We start from the raw sequence: 18,595 nt of genomic DNA on the forward strand, positions 1-18,595 counted from the left end.
ATGGAATGGAATGGAATGGAATGGAATGGAATGGAATGGAATGGAATAAGGTAGGGTAGGGTAGGGTAGGGTAGGGTAGGGTAGGGTAGGGTAGGGTAGGGTAGGGTAGGGTAGGATAGGATTAAACAGTGGCTTCTCTTGCATTTAAGACATCACTGTAATCAAGAGCCGCCATATGAAACAAGATAAAAATAATTATGAATCTACCCTTCTGTTTCTGAATGTTTACAGAATTATTACTACAATCTTCTACCAGCAGCTGCTTATTTATTAAAATGAAATAAAATAATGTATCAGGACTCTACTTGACATAAATTTAATCTGCTGTATGTATTTTTAGCACTGTCATTTCACAGGGATATGTGTATTTGTAATCAATTAAGGTGATGCACTGATGCACAGGACAGTTGTTTTATGCTTTTCTTTTTAACCTGCTTGAAGCTATAAGTTATTTTCTTAATTTTATTAATACAATTGCTTTGTTCTGTAGTTACTGTTTGAGTAATTAATATTGCTACTGTGATAGATATATTTCACATCTATATTTCACATAGATCACATGCATATATTGCAAATGGAATGGTTCCAGTGTTATTTAAAAACAGTCAATCTCTCTTCAGTCCTCAGGGGAAGAAAAAGATAAAAAAAGATCCACCCAGTCTTAGTCCTCTTCTATTTTAGCAATAAACAGGTCTACAATCTTAAAATATGAAGTTGGAAATGAGGATGTCTGTGTGTAATTTATTTACAGTAAAACATCATGCTATCCTAGGTCTTTTCTTCCAAACTAAATTTACTCAGTCAAATCAACTGATGAAATTACTCAGCATCTGTAATAACAGAAATTTGATCTCCCTGTACCAGCATGCCTGAAAGGACAGAATTCTGTTGAAGAATGCAGTTTGTTCAAGCTTATTTCCTCTGCCCAAATACTTTTGTCATACGCATATATTTACCATTTTCTATAAGAACTGAAGAGCCTGAAGTTGCAAGTACCATTTTTAAAACTCATGCAAGTACCTATAACCCCCATTAGTTTCTTAGGTTCCTAAATCCCTTTTACAGTCACAAACAACTTCTATCCTGCAATGCCGTATAAAATGAAAACATCTTAAAAGCAAAACATTATCTTAATAAACTGCCATATGTTTTGGTTTGTTGTTTTTTTTTTCACAGACAAAAATAGAAATAAAATGTTGTGGACACATTAAATCTTTTAGGAAGGTTGTGCAGTGAGGCCCAAGAAGAGTGAGAATTTGGAATCTGATGAACTTTTAATTTCTTCTGTCACACATGAGTTGCAACACAGAAGGCTATTTTTCTTTGGATGCTCTGTTATTCTTACAGAGATTCCTGCAGAGTACTAGATAATTCTCAGTGGTTTTATCCACATCCATCCATCCCAGTATCCTGCTTCCAGTAACAGTCAAAAGTAGATGCAGTTTGAGCAGATGCTTGGATACTGTTTGACCTTAGAAAAAGGCATGTATTACATTGCAGTTGTCCTGAGTAATCTTCCAGGCTCCAACAATTTGTGACTCAGGACTTCTTCAGCTAGAAATGGTTGCTGAAATTCTTCATAGACCTCTTCTAGATTAATTTGATACCTTCCCTGACATTTACATAGACTTTTGTCACTTATAAGATCTTATGGCAAGGGGCTCTACCAACTTAGCTACACACTGAATGAATCTCTTACAGTTGTCTTCATTTCATATTCAATATTTCTTCTATTAGAAAAGTATCATTTTCATGGTAATGTCTACAGTGAAAACCCAAAAGTATTTTTTGAAGCAGAGTAATATGTCAGAACAAAAACAGCATTAAAACAAACAAACAAAAAGCAATAAAATGAAACAAAGAAACAAGCCTCTACTGAAAAATACAGTGCTAGTTTGGCACTTGGATGAATCACTAGGCTGTTCTGTGCAATTTCTTTTGCTCTTTCATGTAACATAGAGAAAAATATACTTAAAAAAATAAGGTAGTTTTCTATTTATCTATTCCTTTAAGAATTTTCAGCCTTCTTTTATCTATTTTTCTCTAGGAAACTGCATTATTATTACAGTGTAATACTTTCTGTTTTTCCCATAGAGTGTAGAGTAATTGATTGGATTAATAGCACTAAATTGCAGTCTTCCATTGAACTAGAGAAGAAAATACCAAATTTTTACCCCAACATCCCTACCAGCCCCCCATTTACACTCAATGCCTCTCCCACCCCCACCTCAGGACTGAGAGTCACTTAACTGCAAATGAAAGTAATGCACAGAATAAACCCTATGGGAAAGTAACAACTCACCCTTTTGCTAAGCAGAGGTAGGAGCAATGATGAAGAATTATTGAAGCTGCATTGGAAAAATCTTTTCTGGAGACAGGGAAACAGCAGGATCAGTGAAGAGGTCTGTTGACTAATAAGAGCAACTGATCCTGAGTTTATGGAAACCCCCCATGTATCCTATTAGTTCACCTATGCATGCATTCTTGTATGAGACTGAAAACTGATTATCTCGGTTAACAGTATTTTCTTGTGTGTATCAGAGAAGGCCAAGTACAGAAGGAAAACCTGGCGTCGCTGGACATCCTGGAGGTGTGGTGAGTTGGAATATCATATCCTATGATCACCCTACACACACTTCCTTTCAAACCTGTATCTGACAGTTGGAGCCTTCACAATACTTGCTAGCTGCATGTGGAGAGCTGGGTCTGAATTTGTCCCATTTAATGTGGAGCATTTATCTTAGACACCAAACATAGAAGCAATATTCTTTGCCAATGCCCCCCTCACCAATCAGAAGAGATACAGAGCTCTCCAGAGGCCACTTCCCTTTCTTTGATGATCCTTATGCTTTTAATTATTCAGAATTTAGCTCTGCTTTTAATTATGTGGAAGCCAACATGCTCATAGGTAATTTAAGTGCATTTTTCCTGCTTAATAGCCCCAGGGATTATAGAATTCTTCAGCTGGAAGCTCATTCACTGCCACCTTCCTCTCATTCATGTCAAATGAACTGTCTATATCCCCAGCAGAGTGAATCTTGAGAGGCTAATTAAACTTAGAAATAATTATTGATGAAAAATGACTCTTCAGTTCATTTGTGTTTCCCTGCTCAGTTCATCAGGCAATCTGGAACATAACTAAGGTGGTCAATGATGAAAAAGGAAGAAGCAGCCAGGCACATCTGATATCATTACAGTGAAATAAAGGCTTGTTGAATCAATGCCCAACTAATCACATGGTGTGTTTTCATTTGTTTTTTGTGAACATTGTCAGACAATTTTAAACATCAGACCCACAGAGGATCTGAGTCCCATTTGTGCTTTCAGAAAGCTGGGGATTGTGATGTAACTGTGTTTCACTCTTCTGCATTTTCTGAAGTTAGAATGAAGTTTCAACATTTTCTGTTTAAAATCATTTACACCTGTTGTGTTCTTTTTTATCATGCAAAGGGTCCAAAAGGGGAGAAGGGTGACCCAGGACCTCAGGTGAGATTGGATGGTTTAATTCTTTCTGAGAAACCTATGTGAAGTGTAGCATTTACTAAATGGGATTTTCACGTGTAATGTTGTTGAAATAGGGTGAACCAGGACAGGATGGGAACAATATTGTGGGTCCACCTGGACCACCAGGACCACCAGGACCAGTCATAGCCATACCAGAGGTAAGTGCATTTGTCAAGTATCAAATTCTTTGTAACTCTACTTAAAGATCCCAAGCAGTTGCCTAACTGGCAATTCTGGTGTTGATGTTCAGATTCTAATTCCACTCCTTAAAATGAACAAACAAAAGAGCTTAATATCTCTCTGCATCTAATGAGTGTATCTTGAAAAGATTAAAGAAGAAGGGAAAAGGGTAAATAGCTTGCATACAAGAATTATGGGATAATATTGAAAGCTTCTCTCAAACTCTCCAAGTGATTGTGCACAAATCATGAAAGTCACATAAAAAAAAAAACCTGAGAAATACAAAACTGGGAATGTTTAACATAACAAGGTATGTGAGTCACATCAACATGCAGGAGAGACACATAGCATTGTTTTTTTCTAGCAGGTATTCACTATACAAGCCAGAGTACTGACTCTATAGTATAAGCAAAAGCTAAAAGTATCAAAGGGTAAAATACTACAAGCTTCAGCTTCTAGCTAAAGCTAAAACTGCCCAATACCCTCTATCTGCATGTATTTTGTGGAGTCAGGTTTGTTTTTTGTACATGAGCCCTTGCAAAAATACTAGTTAGAAATAATGATAGCTAAAGATTAAGATGAATCCCATTTCAAATTGACAAAAGAATACCAAAACATCTTTAGAATCATAGAATCACCGTGGTTGGAAAAGACCTCCAGCATCATCTAGTCCAATCTTTCACCTACCCTATTTGCTGTTGACAGCAAATATATTGACATCCCATGGACTAGCCAATCCTAAACAATTTCTTTTGTTTTTTTAAACTATTCCCTATTCTTAGCATCTCACATAGACTTGTCGTGCTAAGTCCTTGGTGAGCAGAAACGTAGATAGAAAGAAATGTTGGTTGGAAAGGATATCTGAAGATCATTTACTTCAAACTCCTGTTCAAAGTGGGAGTATCGCCAGCTCTGTACTTCATAATGTTTCCATTGAAGTTTCTGGGAATTTCCCTAAATAGCTGTGACAGGAAAAGGAATTGACAGAGACCTTGACTTAAAACTTATGTTCTTTCTCTCAGCCCTGCTAGTTTGGGGCCTTTATTCCTAATAGTGACTAGATAGCTCTGTTTGCAGTAATAATGAAGCTGGCTTTCTATATGTTGTGACAGCCACAGTTCACACATCTGTCTAATGTTTCTGAAGATACCTACCGTGCATCCTTTGAATTCTCCATAACTTGTGTAAGGATTACATCCACTGTGTTAAAGAAATGTATAAATCCCACTAGAAGCTGTATTGCATCCAGTGTATTACAGATCTATACAGAAAGCAGTTTTCTTTTCTAAACACCTTGGAGTTTAAGCAGTTGGCTCCTTTACGAAGTAGGGTGGCTTTATGAACATTCCTAGTGAACAAATATTCTGTGGATGTACAGCAAGAGCCTTCTATTCTCATGCGCTACAAAATCTACTTATGGATAATCAGATGATTTCTCCAAGGACTTGCAATTTGCTGAAATTTGAAACAGTTGATTAAACATGTTTGTGGTTTTAAGTCTATGTAAATATTTGGGACACTGAGTTCTACCAACTTCACAGATGTTTGTATAATGACAGGACCTTTGTTTAAAATACATACGCTGAGGTAGAAGATTAAATTATCCAAATAATTCTTTCACTCTCGTGTTTTTCTGACAGTCAAACATCAAACATCTGTGGTTCACTTCAGAAATCTTTTATACCCAGGTCAAACCAATATCCACATCACAACAGCTGATTCTGGTATTTTAGCTCTGTAATTTTAAATGAAGTTATTAGTTCTGCTTGCAGTAATTCTTTCTGTTTAAGATAGAACTGAGGCCCTAGCTATTTCCAGGCTTCTTCAGTACTTTTTGACACCTCAGAAGCTAGCAATCCTTTCTACTTCTTCTACTCTCTTCTGCTATATCAATCAGAATCTACCCTAATATACAAAAAAGTCTCATTTTGCTGCTGCTTGATATTCCAAAATACTACATAATCTAATACCATATACAGTGTATATACAAGAGAAGGAAGGAGAGGGAAAGGAGCGCTGCCTGCAGGACTTAAACATGCTTTTTTATTTTCTTTAATGACAGCTTTCCAGGTTTGTTTTGTTTGTTGTTTTTTTTGGTGGTTTTTTTTTTTTTTTTTTTTTTTTTTTTTGTAGAACATGAGGGCACAGAGCAGGGAGCAGCACCTGTTAGAAGTAACAGGCTTTTACTGCATGAATCTTGATACCAGTAGTACCTCACAGCACAGACAGTTGGCCATAAACTGCCATGCTTGGATGGATAAGCTAGATTAGCTTAGTAGAACATACAATAAGACAATGCAGTTGTGTCCTTCCTCACATCCCAGGTTAGAAAAATAGTATTCAGAGACTTGTGCAATAGTTGGAAGGAAGACCATGTGGTCAAGCAGCCATTCAAAGCAGTGATTTAAATCAGAATTCTTTTCAAACCAACTTCAAACTTAAGTCCCACATACTTATTCGTAATAAATGATGCAAAGGACTGTGATCTGACAGCTATGATTTGGACATAGTTACAGGCTGAAGAGGCATTCAGACTTGACAATACCTTCAGTACAACATACTTCTTCTTGTGCTGAGTGAATCCCGGCACATGAATGCATGCCCTGCCCTGCTGTTGTGAAATTCAGAAGTATTTCATTCCGTTGAATGGGAATATATTGCTGTACACAAATATTGAACTTGAAATAGGTGGTGAGGCTTGCCTGATGAACAAGTGGACTGGTTCAAGATTCTATAAGTATTCGGTTCATATTTCTGAATTGAAAACAAGGTTAGATTATCACTCTGTTGGGGTGTTGTCATGGAAGAAATGAAACAAATGACAAAAATAAATTAGTATATCTTTTCATCTATAGCTTTTTTTGTTGTTGTTGTGAATGTACTTAAATACTCTTCCAACATAATGTGTGACTGTATTATGTAGTATTCAGAACGCCTATTTAACTAGAAAATTAGCTTATAGGCTTTAAACCATAATGTTCCATCGTCTTATAACCAAGCTGTTGACCTATGAATTAGATAAAAGGATGATGAGATAGGTGAAAAATTGGCTCAAGTATTGGGCTCAGAAAGTTATGATGGTCATTCATAGAACTACATCTGGAGTACCACATCCATCTGTGTCCCTGTACAAGAAACATATTACCACAGTGAAGAAAGCCCATGCAGGACGACCAAGATGGTGAGGGTCAAAAATAGATGGTATATGAGGATGCTGAAGAAACTGCCTTTGTTCAGCCTGAAGAAAAGAAGGCTAAGGAGAGACTTTCTTGCTGTTTACAGCTACCTAACTACGGGTTACAGAGAAGACGGGGCAAACCTCTTCTTAGAGCTACATAGCATTACCATGAGACCTGAATGGATACAAGTTGGAACGTGGGAAATTCTGATTAGATATAAGGCATTTGAGGTGTTTTTGTTTTGTTTTGTTTTTCTCCAAGGATGCTCAAATACTAGAATTGGTTACTAAGAATAACTGGCATTTCCATCCCACAAGACGTTCAAGACTCTTGCACCTGATCTAGTTTGACCAGCTTTGAACAGGAAGTTGGACCAAAAGTCCTGGACCAACTTCATTAATTTAATTCTATGCTTAAAATCATAGAATCCTTAAATGAGGACGACACCTTTAAAGGTCATCTAGTCCAGATCCTCTGCAGTGAACAGGGACATCCACAAGGTAGATCACATTGCTCAGAGTCTGGTCCAGCCTGGCCTCCAGGGACACATGTGCCTTCCTCCACTTCTCTGGGCAACTTGTTCCAGTGCCTCACCACCCTTCCTGTAGAAGACTTTTTCCTTATGTATAACCTAAATCTCCCTTCTTTCAGTTTGAAACCATTTCCCCTAGTCCTGTCACCACAGACCCTGCTGAAGAGTCTGCCCCCTTCTTTCCTGTAGTTCTCCTTTAGATACTGAGAGGCTGTTACCAGGTCACCTTGCAGCCTTCTCTTTTCTGGACTGAAGGACCTCAGCTCTCCCATAGCCTATCCTCAGAGGAGAGGTGTTCCACTCCATGGATCATTTTTGTGGCCCTCCTCTGGATGCACTCCAACAGCTCTATGTCTCTTCTGTACTGAGGACTTCACATCTGGACACAGTATCCAAGGTGAGTCCTCAGCAGCACAGAGTAGAGGGATCACCTCCCTCAGCCTGCTGGCTGTGCTTCTTTTGATGCAGCGCAGGATAGAGTTGCCTTTCTGGGTTGCAAGGGCACATTGCTGGCTCACATTTAGCTTCCCATCCACCAGTATCCCCAAGTCCTTTTTGTCAGGGCTGTGCTCTATCCTTACATTCCCTAGTTTGTACTGATAGTGTGGGTTCCCATAACCCAAATATAAGACCTTGCACTTGGGTTGATGAACTTCATGATGTTCACCTGGGCCAGTTCTTCATCCACAGAACAGTCCACCCTTCAAATTCATATCTTCCTAATTTGGAAAGAAAGATGTTGTGGAGAAACATGTCAAAGGGCTAACTGAAGTACAGATAGATGACATCAATGGCTCTTCCCTTGTCCACTGATGCCATTACACCATCATAGAAAGCATCTAGTTTGGTAAGGCAGGATTTGCCCTTTGTGAAGCCATGCTATTTCTCCCATTTCATCTACTTTGTCTTCCATGTGTCTTAGCATGGCTTCCAGGAGGATCTGCTTCATGATCTTTCCTAGCACAGAGCTGAGACTGACAGGTTGGTAGTTCCCTCCGTCATCCTTTTTAGCCTTCTTAAAAATGGATGTGATGTTGCCTTTTTTCCAGTCTCCAGGGACTTTACCTGACTGCCATGACTTTTCAAATGTAATTGAGTGGCTTAGTGACCACATCAGCCAATTCCCCCAGGACTCTGGGATGCATCTCACAGGACCCATAGCCTTGTGGATGTTCAGGTTCTTCAGGTGGTCATGGATGTGATCATCACTCACAGTGGGAGGGACATTGCTTCCTCAGTACCCTCCTTCCAAACCAATTGTTCGAGATCTGTGTGATGAAAAGTTATCAGAGAAGACCGAGGCAAAAAACTTATTGAGTACCTCAGCCTTCTCCTTGTCTATTGTTACCAGTTTGTCACTTAGCAGCAGGGGCATACACACCCTTTTGGGCTTTCAGTGTCTGAAGGGATGTCTGAGCTAATGTACAGCTTACTAATACCAGGATAGAAAGAAGTATAAGAGCATTGTTATTACTTTTCTCTTTGGGCTTTTGAAGACTCAGAACTCATTAGCTATGGTACTACTCCAGATAAACTACACAGTTTTGGGAAATCCGGATGATTTCATTGATTTCTCTGCGCTGCACCAACTACACACAGAAGCATGATCAGAGCTGACTGAAGAATCACTACCATGACACTGCACTGTGATGCAGACATGTTCAGAACATAATTCTAACTTTGAATTTACACAATAGATTGTGGTCAGATAGATTCACCATCTCAGAATGCCAGTGACACACTAGAGTATAAAATTTTTATTTTAATCTTAACTGTGGGGAAATGACCACAACACACAAAGTCACAGTTTTCAACTTAAAAATGTATGAGAGTCAGTTAATGAAAGTCTTTAAAACATTGTGAAATCCTTACATAATGAATGAAATGCAAGTGCGACGTATTGTTATTCCAGATCTGTAACAAAAGTTGTATTAGCTAACATTTCCTGTGACCTTACTTGTGATTTTCTTACCACATTTCAAACAAGATGTTTTAACTTTCTGCAGAATTCTAAAAATGTACGTCTACCCCTATGTGCTTTGTTTGGTATTTGAAATAAACTGTTCCTTAACCACCTCTTTAGCTACTTCTCAATGATACAGAAGGAATTCTTAACTTCACTACAATTGAAAAACTGCTTGGGCCTCCTGTGAGTATATGCTCCTTTATTAAATCTCCAAAATTGCTCTGTCTTTAATTTTCCCTTATAAATATCCAAAGCTGAGAGTTTCCTGTGCTTTAAAAATGTGTATAATTACTGCTAGTTTCAGCAGTAAGCTATGTGAGAGTACTTCAGGGAAAAATATATTCTGTGTGGATTAATTAGTTCTTAAACTTTTGTCTAGAAGAAAGAAATGGAAGCAGTTGCTTTAGTTCTGAATCTGAACACGATCTGAATATGACCAGAAAGACAGAAATGTGAAACCGATGCAGTAACAGGGATGCAGATGTACATAGCATTTTTTCTACTTTTTTTGTACTCTTGTTTTTCAAATCATGAAATCTTGGGATGAAATATTTCACTCAGTTCTTCCTGAAATTACAACTAGGAATACTGGACTCTTGTGTATAATTTCACAGCAATTACATCTGTGGATGATAATCTGGAAATCTCATAAAACAACAGATGTGAAATTTCTGGCTCTGTTTTGCAGCTAGACACGTAGCTTTAAAACAGTTTGGTTAAATATTTGATGAGTTGGATGCTTCCTGGAAGGGTTTTTAAATTACTAGGACTAGATCCTAGTAATTAGGACTAGAAACCTGTCTTCTCCGAGCTGCAGTCTATTCAGTGATAGGACTTGCGTGAAGGTCTATAATACATTGCACTTCACAAAATTTGAATTCCACAAACTAAGTGTCTTGCTTCAAAACCAGTTTCATTTGCAGTCTGTTGTTTGTTTATTTTACTTTGCTTATTGTCTTTCTTGTGAGCACCCCTCACATTCAGTCCCTGACAAAAGAAGGAAGGTGTATGTACAGAATGTCAATCCCTGGGCAGACTAGGATGCCAGCATAGGATGGCCCATTTTGTGTGAAGTCTGTTACTGCAGCTAGTTGCCTTTCAAACCTTAAAAGACTGGATATCAAAAAGGCATAAACATGATCCCAGTAGAAATTTATCGATTTGTAGTAGTTTTTACAGTACCAACAGAAAGAAATAGACCCTGTAGCTTGAAGCCTAGTCACAATTGGAAGGGTTTCACAACCTCAGTCTTGTATTTGACCGTAGATTGGGAGAAGATTGGAGTGTCGTAGTGACTTAAGTAATCCATGTCCACATGCTTTAAACAAGAACTAAAGTGAATCTGCAGATAACACTGTTGGACAGTCTTAAAAATGTCCAGTACAAATACAAATCCGTGTTTATAGTCATGATCTAGCAGATATGCTATTTTTTATCTACTGGCAACCAGAGGTTCAGTGGAAAAGGTGACAGGGCCTCTGTGGTTTCTATGTTGGATTCTGTAAGACTTTAAAGAGTCTGAGTTGCAGTTGCATGCCTTTCATATGGGGGAAAACATCATGTTCATTCAGACTTTCCTGGATATCCTTCAGTTTTGGAAAGTAAATCTGAATGTCTCAGAAAAAGGTAGAAGCATAAGGTATTGTGAAATGACCACAGCTTTACCGCTGGATGAATGAAGTTTTCAATCCAGTTTCAGATCAGTTAATATTCACAAATTAGACAATGCACTGAAAACCCACACCATTTTGCAAGTCTGTATTATGTGGTTGTGAGTGAGTTTTTGCATTTTGCAGGGACCAGATGGTAAGCCAGGTTTACCAGGATTCCCTGTAAGTATTCTGTTTCTGCAGTCTAAGTAAGAGGTTTTCAGTATGTTTTAAATACTTTAACAATTATATTGAACAGAATTCATGTGAAGTCTGATTAATTTTCTTATGAGAGAGTATTTTTTTAATCAACGTGTACAGTAGAAATTAGCTTTGGGAAATATACTGTTATATGCCCAACTCACATTTCTGCTCGTCTCAGAGTCAGTTCTGTAGTTTAAATACAGTAGTCTAATGAAAAATTACTACCTAAGGAAAAGTTCTGTGCAAATTAGGAGGAATAAAAGGTACTTATGGGCTTCTAAACACTGTGTTCAAATGTGTGGAAGTATATTACTCCTTAAGCCTTTTGTTATTATTGTTTTTTGATCACTACTGTGGAGAGCTGCTAGGTTTACTATTCCTCTAGTCTTTTAGGATGATACAAAGAACACAAGAGGTTATATTCTTATATCAAATTAAACACATTTTTTAGAATAACCACTTTTTTAAGGATGTCACATTGGAAGCATTACACAGCCAGACTATCAAATGATGCATTATATTATGCTCCCTACTGTGCTCCTACTGCTATCCCATATAAGCATTATATGGTTTGCGACTTATAATATTGCTTATATTATCAAACTTACGTATATGATGTGTAATGTAATAGCATTATTTTCCCTTGTTACGAGTGTTTTACAATTTGGATGTGTGCTTATGAACTCAGGACCACTTGTACGGCCTGAGAATAAGGACAAAACTGGGGAAGTTGATAAATAATGTTGGCAAATTGCCCAGAATTATACAAAAGATTGTTTACTGGGTCCTGTGTGTGGTAGGCTGCACAGGAAACCATACAAAATAAATAACATTAAAAAAAAAATTGATATGCTTTTCAGTTAAAAAGAACTGTCAGTATTTAGTAAACCATATAATTAATTGTCAGTCTTTCAAAATTTTTACGTGGAAATACCATCCCTACTTCACCTCTTTTCTTTCCCATGGATTTATGGATTATGGATTTGATTTTGCTTAGGGCCCACGGGGACCAAAGGGTGATATTGGTTTGCCAGGATTGAAAGGACCCAAAGGACAACAGGTAAGAGAAATTGCTTAGGGAAAAATACGTACAACAAAATGTGCTTGATAACAAATCCTTAGTGACATTATAAGTTTTATTATTCTAATTTTACTAGGAACTGGAATGTTAGTAAGCTTGTGTGAAAAAATGTAATAAGTGGAATTTGAAAGAATGCTGAACAAAACCAGCTGATATAATACAAGGGCTGCTCTGAAAGTAATGCCTCCTATGTTGTTGGCCCAGGATGTCTGAGGCAAATATTGGTGGTATTGAAGTAGAGATAAGGACATCACATAATGTCCCAAGGACATAGAAATAAAGATTCTTGCTTTCTACTTAGTGTTCTGTAAAGAATTTACAGTTATATTAGGATTTACTAACCAATATCTGAGCTGACAGTACACAGGAAGATGCCAGTAGCCCATTTCCCTTTAGCAGAGATCTTATGAGAACATTTCATACAGATGATCTGTTGAGAGCAATTGAAAGTCTTTTTTAAAAAACAAGTATTACTACTTTGACAATAATTGCAGGGTGAAAAAGGAGAATCTGGAGTTATCATTGCTGCTGATGGGTCTTTAACTGAATTGTTGGGAAGAAAAGGGCAGAAGGTGAGTTAATACTGTTTTGTGTTCTTCCAGAATGTTTGGTGGCCTTGTTATCTGCTACCTCTGCTAGATACTGCAGATGTTCTCCTTGTAATTGTTGCATGTGTCTGTCCTCAATAGGGTGAAGCTGGAGTGGTAGGACCAATGGGACCAATGGTAAGACAAGAACTAAATTATTTTCTGATTCTATTTGAGTTAAAACAACAGATGGTATCAGCCCCAATTTCTATAGGAAACAAGAATTTGCAACTAACTCCCTTGGGTTCAGAGGAAGCCGCAATTAGGCAGTAGCCTCAGACCATTTACTGAAATTGGGGTTAAGTGTCTTTGTTTCACAAACTTGGCCTAAAATCTTTGACTGGACAAAATGTAGTATGAAAGCACAACAGTAATTTTGTTGTAAAATATGAAGAGTTGCACAGACTCAATAGTGTTAGAGCAGAAATGTATTTATTGTAGTCTAGTATTTGTCAAAGATCAAGAATACTGAGTCTTTCTTTGCTTTTGATCTGCTTTTGATGTAGCCTGATCTCCATTGTGTCTCACTCGTTAGTAGCTTCTTTGGTTACTGGACCTGACACTCCTCAGTGCTGCTGAGCTCATGAAAGAGGTTAAGACTGGAGGCAATATGGGCTGTAGCAACCACATCCTGGTTGAGTTGAAGATCACAAGGAATATTAACCTGACAAAGTCCAACTTCAGGACCATGAACTAGTTGATCTTTGAGGCCCCTTCCAAGCCATTCTATGATTCTGTGTTTGTTTGATTCTATGATTCTGTGATTTCTGTGCATTAAGATGAACAGGACACTTTGCCATCAGTTGTTGTGGTCTCTAGAAACAACTAGCTGGATGTGTTGATAAACTGCTTGAATACTGTGTAATTTAGAATGAAAGTAAACTTCAGAGTCATCTATTACACCCCTCTGGCCAAAGCAAGTCTCTTTAATTCAGGGACTTGCCAAAGTCAAGTCTTTGACATCTCTCAGAAGATGTGGAAGCCTCTCTGGCCAGCAATTTCCTGTTACATAGTGACCTGCAAGATAAATAAGCTTTTCTTTACATTTGTTTGAAATTTCTCATTGTTCTAGCTTGTGTCATTTGCCACTTATCCTACTGCTATGCATCCTTCAGGACATGTCCTTTTTTCTGTTAGTCCCAAGCTCTGTGTTTACATCGCCACTGCCATGAGATGTTTCATACAGTTTAGTGCAGAGACAGTGCCATTCATTTTTTGCCAGACTGGTGAATGATTACACTATGGGATAATTTTGTAGACAGAGCCTGTCTCAAGATTTTGACCAGCCAATTTCTGGTCTTAGTGTATTCTTAGTGCCTAGGGATTCTTAATGCATAACTCTAGCTTCATCATTGCTGCAGACAAGCGTGATTCTTTTTAGCATTTGCTCCCAGTAAAAACCCTTTTGTAGTCACTGGGAGTCCCATGCAGTAATAATATACAAATTTCAGAGTACTCGGCCAGCCAGTCTGCCCAACTTATCAAAGTATTGGCGCCAATTGTTCTGTACCACTTTGTATAAAATAAAGTTCTGCCCCAAGAACAGTCCAGGATAGCTGAGGACTCATCATCATTCCTCTGTGCTACTGGGGCAGAACAAACTTACAGACAGGCTTCCAGAATTTAAAATAATTCCCCAGCTTTCCTCCTCTTTGAGACTTCATCTGAACAGAAGTGAGGATCGCAGGAGTTTGGAGCACAATAGACTAGGTGCAGACAAGCAGGTTTTTGGCTGGGGGTAGTTAGGAGGTTAGTGCTGTTAGTAGAACAAGTGGAAGAGACAGACTGAATCAGAGCTCCTGGTAAGGAGGAAATGAGGAGTTTTTACCAGCTTGATTTTGCTATTCACTATCAATAAAGCAAACCACCACATTTATGTAACAGGAGCTCTGAGCTATAACCCTAGTGTCAGCCTGCACAAATCACCTCCCCTGCTTTTGCAAATGAAATTTTCTTTTCTGATAAGCATTTTTCTGCGGCTTCCTCACTTCCTTCTTTCACATATAGCTGTGACTGCTGGCTTCTGTCTCAGGGAGTCATTAACATCTGCTTGGTGCAGGCTGAGACTTTGACAAAGGAAACAGTAAAGGTGGCTTTGGTGATGTCAGCTCGTACAATCTTGATATACATTTGAAGTCCTAGTTATTCATGAGTATCTCACCAGACTGGGAAAAAAAGAAAAATAAACTTGAAAGACTGACACGTAAGTAAAGAGATTGTCTAGACAGTTGTGGTTTTGGTGAGTTTTGGGAAGCTGACAGCAGACAAAAGCTTGTGCTGTCTGCAGGTTTACCGCTTTTTGTTGATCTGCTACCTCTGGTTGCCTAGAAGATTTATGTTTGCAAATAGCAAATCATAGATCATCCATGGCACTGGACTATTTTTTCTGAGTGACCTGCTTGACCTTTCTGTCTGAAATTGCTTTGATCAGTCTGTGAAGCCTGAGGGGTAACTCTTGTATAAAGAAGGATCTGTTTCAACTGCCAGCTCAATGAGTCCACATATCCAAACTGTCAAGAGACATGTACAAGTCTGGAGCTATCTGAAGTCTTGGTCTGATTTACAGACTTACAGCACAAATAACTAATGAAACAATGCAAACCAAAAGCAGATGCACAAAGTATATACCACTAGCAGCCTTTTTTCTACTGACTAAGACATTTAATTTTGCTTCGATTCATGGCAACTTACTCTTGAATTGCACACACTACAATGGCTGAGAATTCAGGTTTCATTTCAGATGATCATTATATTCCAAACCAGAGTACAGAGTTATATGCAGCCCTCTCAGCATTCAAGATCATTTAGAAGAACAGATAGCGAGAAAACTCTGCACATTTTCAACAATCGCAGACTAGTTTTTTGTGCAACTGTGAAACTATGCCTCTTTTTCTAATAAAATATGTCTCATAGATATATTCCATATAGCATTTTTTCAATATTTTTCTCCCTTTTCCATAATCACATTTTCTTTTTTTTTTTTCTTTTTTTTTTTTTTTCCAGGGACCAATAGGACCTGCTGGACCTAAAGGAGAACTTGGTTTCCCAGGACGCCCAGTATGTATTAAGATCTCAAACTGAATGAAGACAGAGCAGCTCATTTCTGACACATACTATGTTATTTCTACTTTTTTTTTTCTGCTTGTGCATACTCATTTCAGGGCCGCCCAGGACTGAATGGGCTGAAAGGTGTGAAAGGTGAACGAGGAGAAGCATTAAATGTAAGTTCTTAAAGTTAATTGAATATGATTTTTTTCAATCCCTTTAAAATGACAACAGGACTAAAAAGCTGAAATGGGCTTGAAATGATTAGATGTTCCTGCTATTTTTCCTGTGTGACAACAAGCATTGAAAGTCAACTTCTGGATCCATCTGGACTATTCTTACATGTATAGCTCTTTACTTCAGATCCCAGATGTAACAGTTAGTTGTATGTGAAATTCACTACACAGGTGTTTCAAATAACAAATGACCCGAGATTGTCAATCCTTTTCAGAACTATACAAGTATCTTCATTGTTTGAAGATTTCCCCATGGGCTTTTAAATAATAGCATATGTCCAAATAGTACATAAGTATGTCATGAAGTATCAGCTATCCTACAAACAAGGAGATGCCTACTGACATATATTACCTGCTTGAGTTGTCGTGTACATGCATCCAGAGTAATGACTACTGCATAGTGCTCCCAAGATGATAGCACATACATGCCCACCCACATCCTGTAACTGTAGAATAAGAAGTGATGAACCAAGGTCCTGTTGCTGCAACTCTGTTCTTATGAATAGAATTTATTCCACTGGTCTCATGGCAAACATGAAGACTGGGCTACACAACAATAAGCATTACTGAGGATAAGCAATATGTTTCAGTCTAGTGTATTTATTGTAACCACTCTGATATGGACCAATCTGTGCTGGGGAAAAAAATTGCACTTTTATTACAACAGCAGCTAATAATATTTTGTCTGTATAAGAGATGTGCTGGAAGAAAAAAGAAGACAGGGGCCTCTTACTACTTTATCATAGAAATCATGCAAAGGTAGGAATCAGCTTCAGATGAGATGATCTAGTTAATAGAAAACTAGTTGCTGGAAGATGAAACCAGAAATCAGGCAAACTCTAGCAGGAGAAAAACAAATGGAAAACATGAACAGTGCCTGTCAGTAAACATTGAATTGATTTCTCCGTATCTTCAAACAGAGTCAAGGTTAATTTTCTGGATTGTCTACTTTAACAAAAACTATTAAAGCTTGCAGCACTAGATTAAGTTTATTAGGCTGGGAGATCAAAGCAAGCAAGCAAGCAAAACAGACTACATCTTCTAATAGCACTTCCTCAAGTGCTTGGGAAAGATAAAAAATCCATTAGATCTCTGGCTATTGCTGGGGTGCTGCTTCACTGAAGCTCACATCAATGCAGAGTGAAAGCTGGACATGATGTGGTGCTAAGTTTTTAAATGACACAGTGAAGTGTTGATACAGTTTTTTGTAAAGGGCAGCCATGCTAGCAGAGTTTCTTGAAGATGTTAAGTAGTGTGTGGCTACCTGACAAACACTTTGAACTATATGAATCTCATCAGTCCTAGGGCTCTCAGATCAATCTTGGAGACCTAATCAAGTTTTAATGCTTTTTGTTGGATGTTTGTTTATCTGTTTGTTGTTCCCTGGAAATAATAATTTTAGACTGCTTTGTTCTCCATAGATTTAGGCTAAATACTAAAATTCACCTTCCAGCTTAGCTTGGTCCCTGTAATGGAAAGATCAGTCTTCCTTCAAGTCATTTCACACAAAACTTCTTGGTTAAACAGTGCTCTCTGATCCTGTGATCCTTTGTTCCCTAAGCCCATATGAAAAGATCTGTCTAGTTGTTCTTATTTCACTTTCTTTTACAGGGCATTCCTGGTTTGCCTGGGCCCCCTGGACCCCCCGGACCTCCAGGACATGTAGTTCACATCAAAGGAGTAAGTATATTGAATAATCCAATAATCTGTAACTCTTCTTCCTCTGAAAAAGAAATATGCTGTTCTTAAAATGCTTTGCAAAATATAATCTCAAAATTTGTTTCAAGCAAGAGCATTTAGAGTGGGTTAACTTGCTTGTGTGCATAGGAGGAAATTTCTCAAGAAGAGCCACTGTCACGTAAGAGTTTTTCCCCATGCGTACAGATTGGGACATAGAGGAAGACATCCTTGAGAGCAGCCCTGCACAGAAGGACTTGGGGTCCTGGTGGACGAGAAGCTGGCCATGAGGCAGCAGTGTGCGCCTGCAGCCCGGAAGGCCAGCTGTGTTCTGGGCTGCATGAAAAAGGGGCGGCCAGCAGGGAGAGGGAGGTGATCGTCCCCCTCTGCTCGGCTCTTGTGAGGCCCCATCTGCAGCGCTGCGTCCAGGCCTGGGGCCCCCAGCACAGGAAGGATGTGGAGCTCTGGGAGCGGGGCCAGAGGAGGCACTGAGATGAGCAGAGGGCTGGAGCAGCTCTGTGTGAGGAAAGGCTGAGGGAACTGGGCTTGTTGAGCTTGGAGAAGAGAAGGCTGTGGGAGACCTCATGGTGGCCTTCCAGTGCTTGGAGGGAGCGTAGAAACAGGAGGGGGAACGGCTGTGTGTGAGGGTGGATGGTGATAGGACAAGGGGAATGGTTTTAAACTGAAACAGGGGAGGTTTGGGTTGGATATTAGGAGGAAGTTTTTCACTCAGAGGGTGGTGAGGCACTGGCACA

The 18,595-nt window shown here is 38.7% G+C and overlaps 1 protein-coding gene across 1 annotated transcript in view; it reads left to right on the plus strand.

Moving 5' to 3' along the window:
• Window positions 1–18,595, plus strand: part of COL15A1 (collagen type XV alpha 1 chain) — a 107,257-nt gene that overhangs the window by 60,027 nt on the left and 28,635 nt on the right. The window contains exons 13-23 of the mRNA XM_042868953.1: window positions 2,542–2,595; window positions 3,451–3,486; window positions 3,579–3,662; window positions 9,479–9,544; window positions 11,158–11,193; window positions 12,212–12,274; window positions 12,790–12,867; window positions 12,985–13,020; window positions 15,886–15,939; window positions 16,044–16,103; window positions 17,775–17,843. Coding sequence (XP_042724887.1) covers window positions 2,542–2,595; window positions 3,451–3,486; window positions 3,579–3,662; window positions 9,479–9,544; window positions 11,158–11,193; window positions 12,212–12,274; window positions 12,790–12,867; window positions 12,985–13,020; window positions 15,886–15,939; window positions 16,044–16,103; window positions 17,775–17,843 — 636 coding nt within the window. The remainder of the gene's footprint in view (window positions 1–2,541; window positions 2,596–3,450; window positions 3,487–3,578; window positions 3,663–9,478; window positions 9,545–11,157; window positions 11,194–12,211; window positions 12,275–12,789; window positions 12,868–12,984; window positions 13,021–15,885; window positions 15,940–16,043; window positions 16,104–17,774; window positions 17,844–18,595) is intronic.

Source organism: Lagopus leucura, unplaced genomic scaffold (assembly GCF_019238085.1).
Source record: "Lagopus leucura isolate 7727_CA_CO unplaced genomic scaffold, USGS_WTPT01 Super-Scaffold_100002, whole genome shotgun sequence".
Taxonomy (NCBI): domain Eukaryota; kingdom Metazoa; phylum Chordata; class Aves; order Galliformes; family Phasianidae; genus Lagopus; species Lagopus leucura.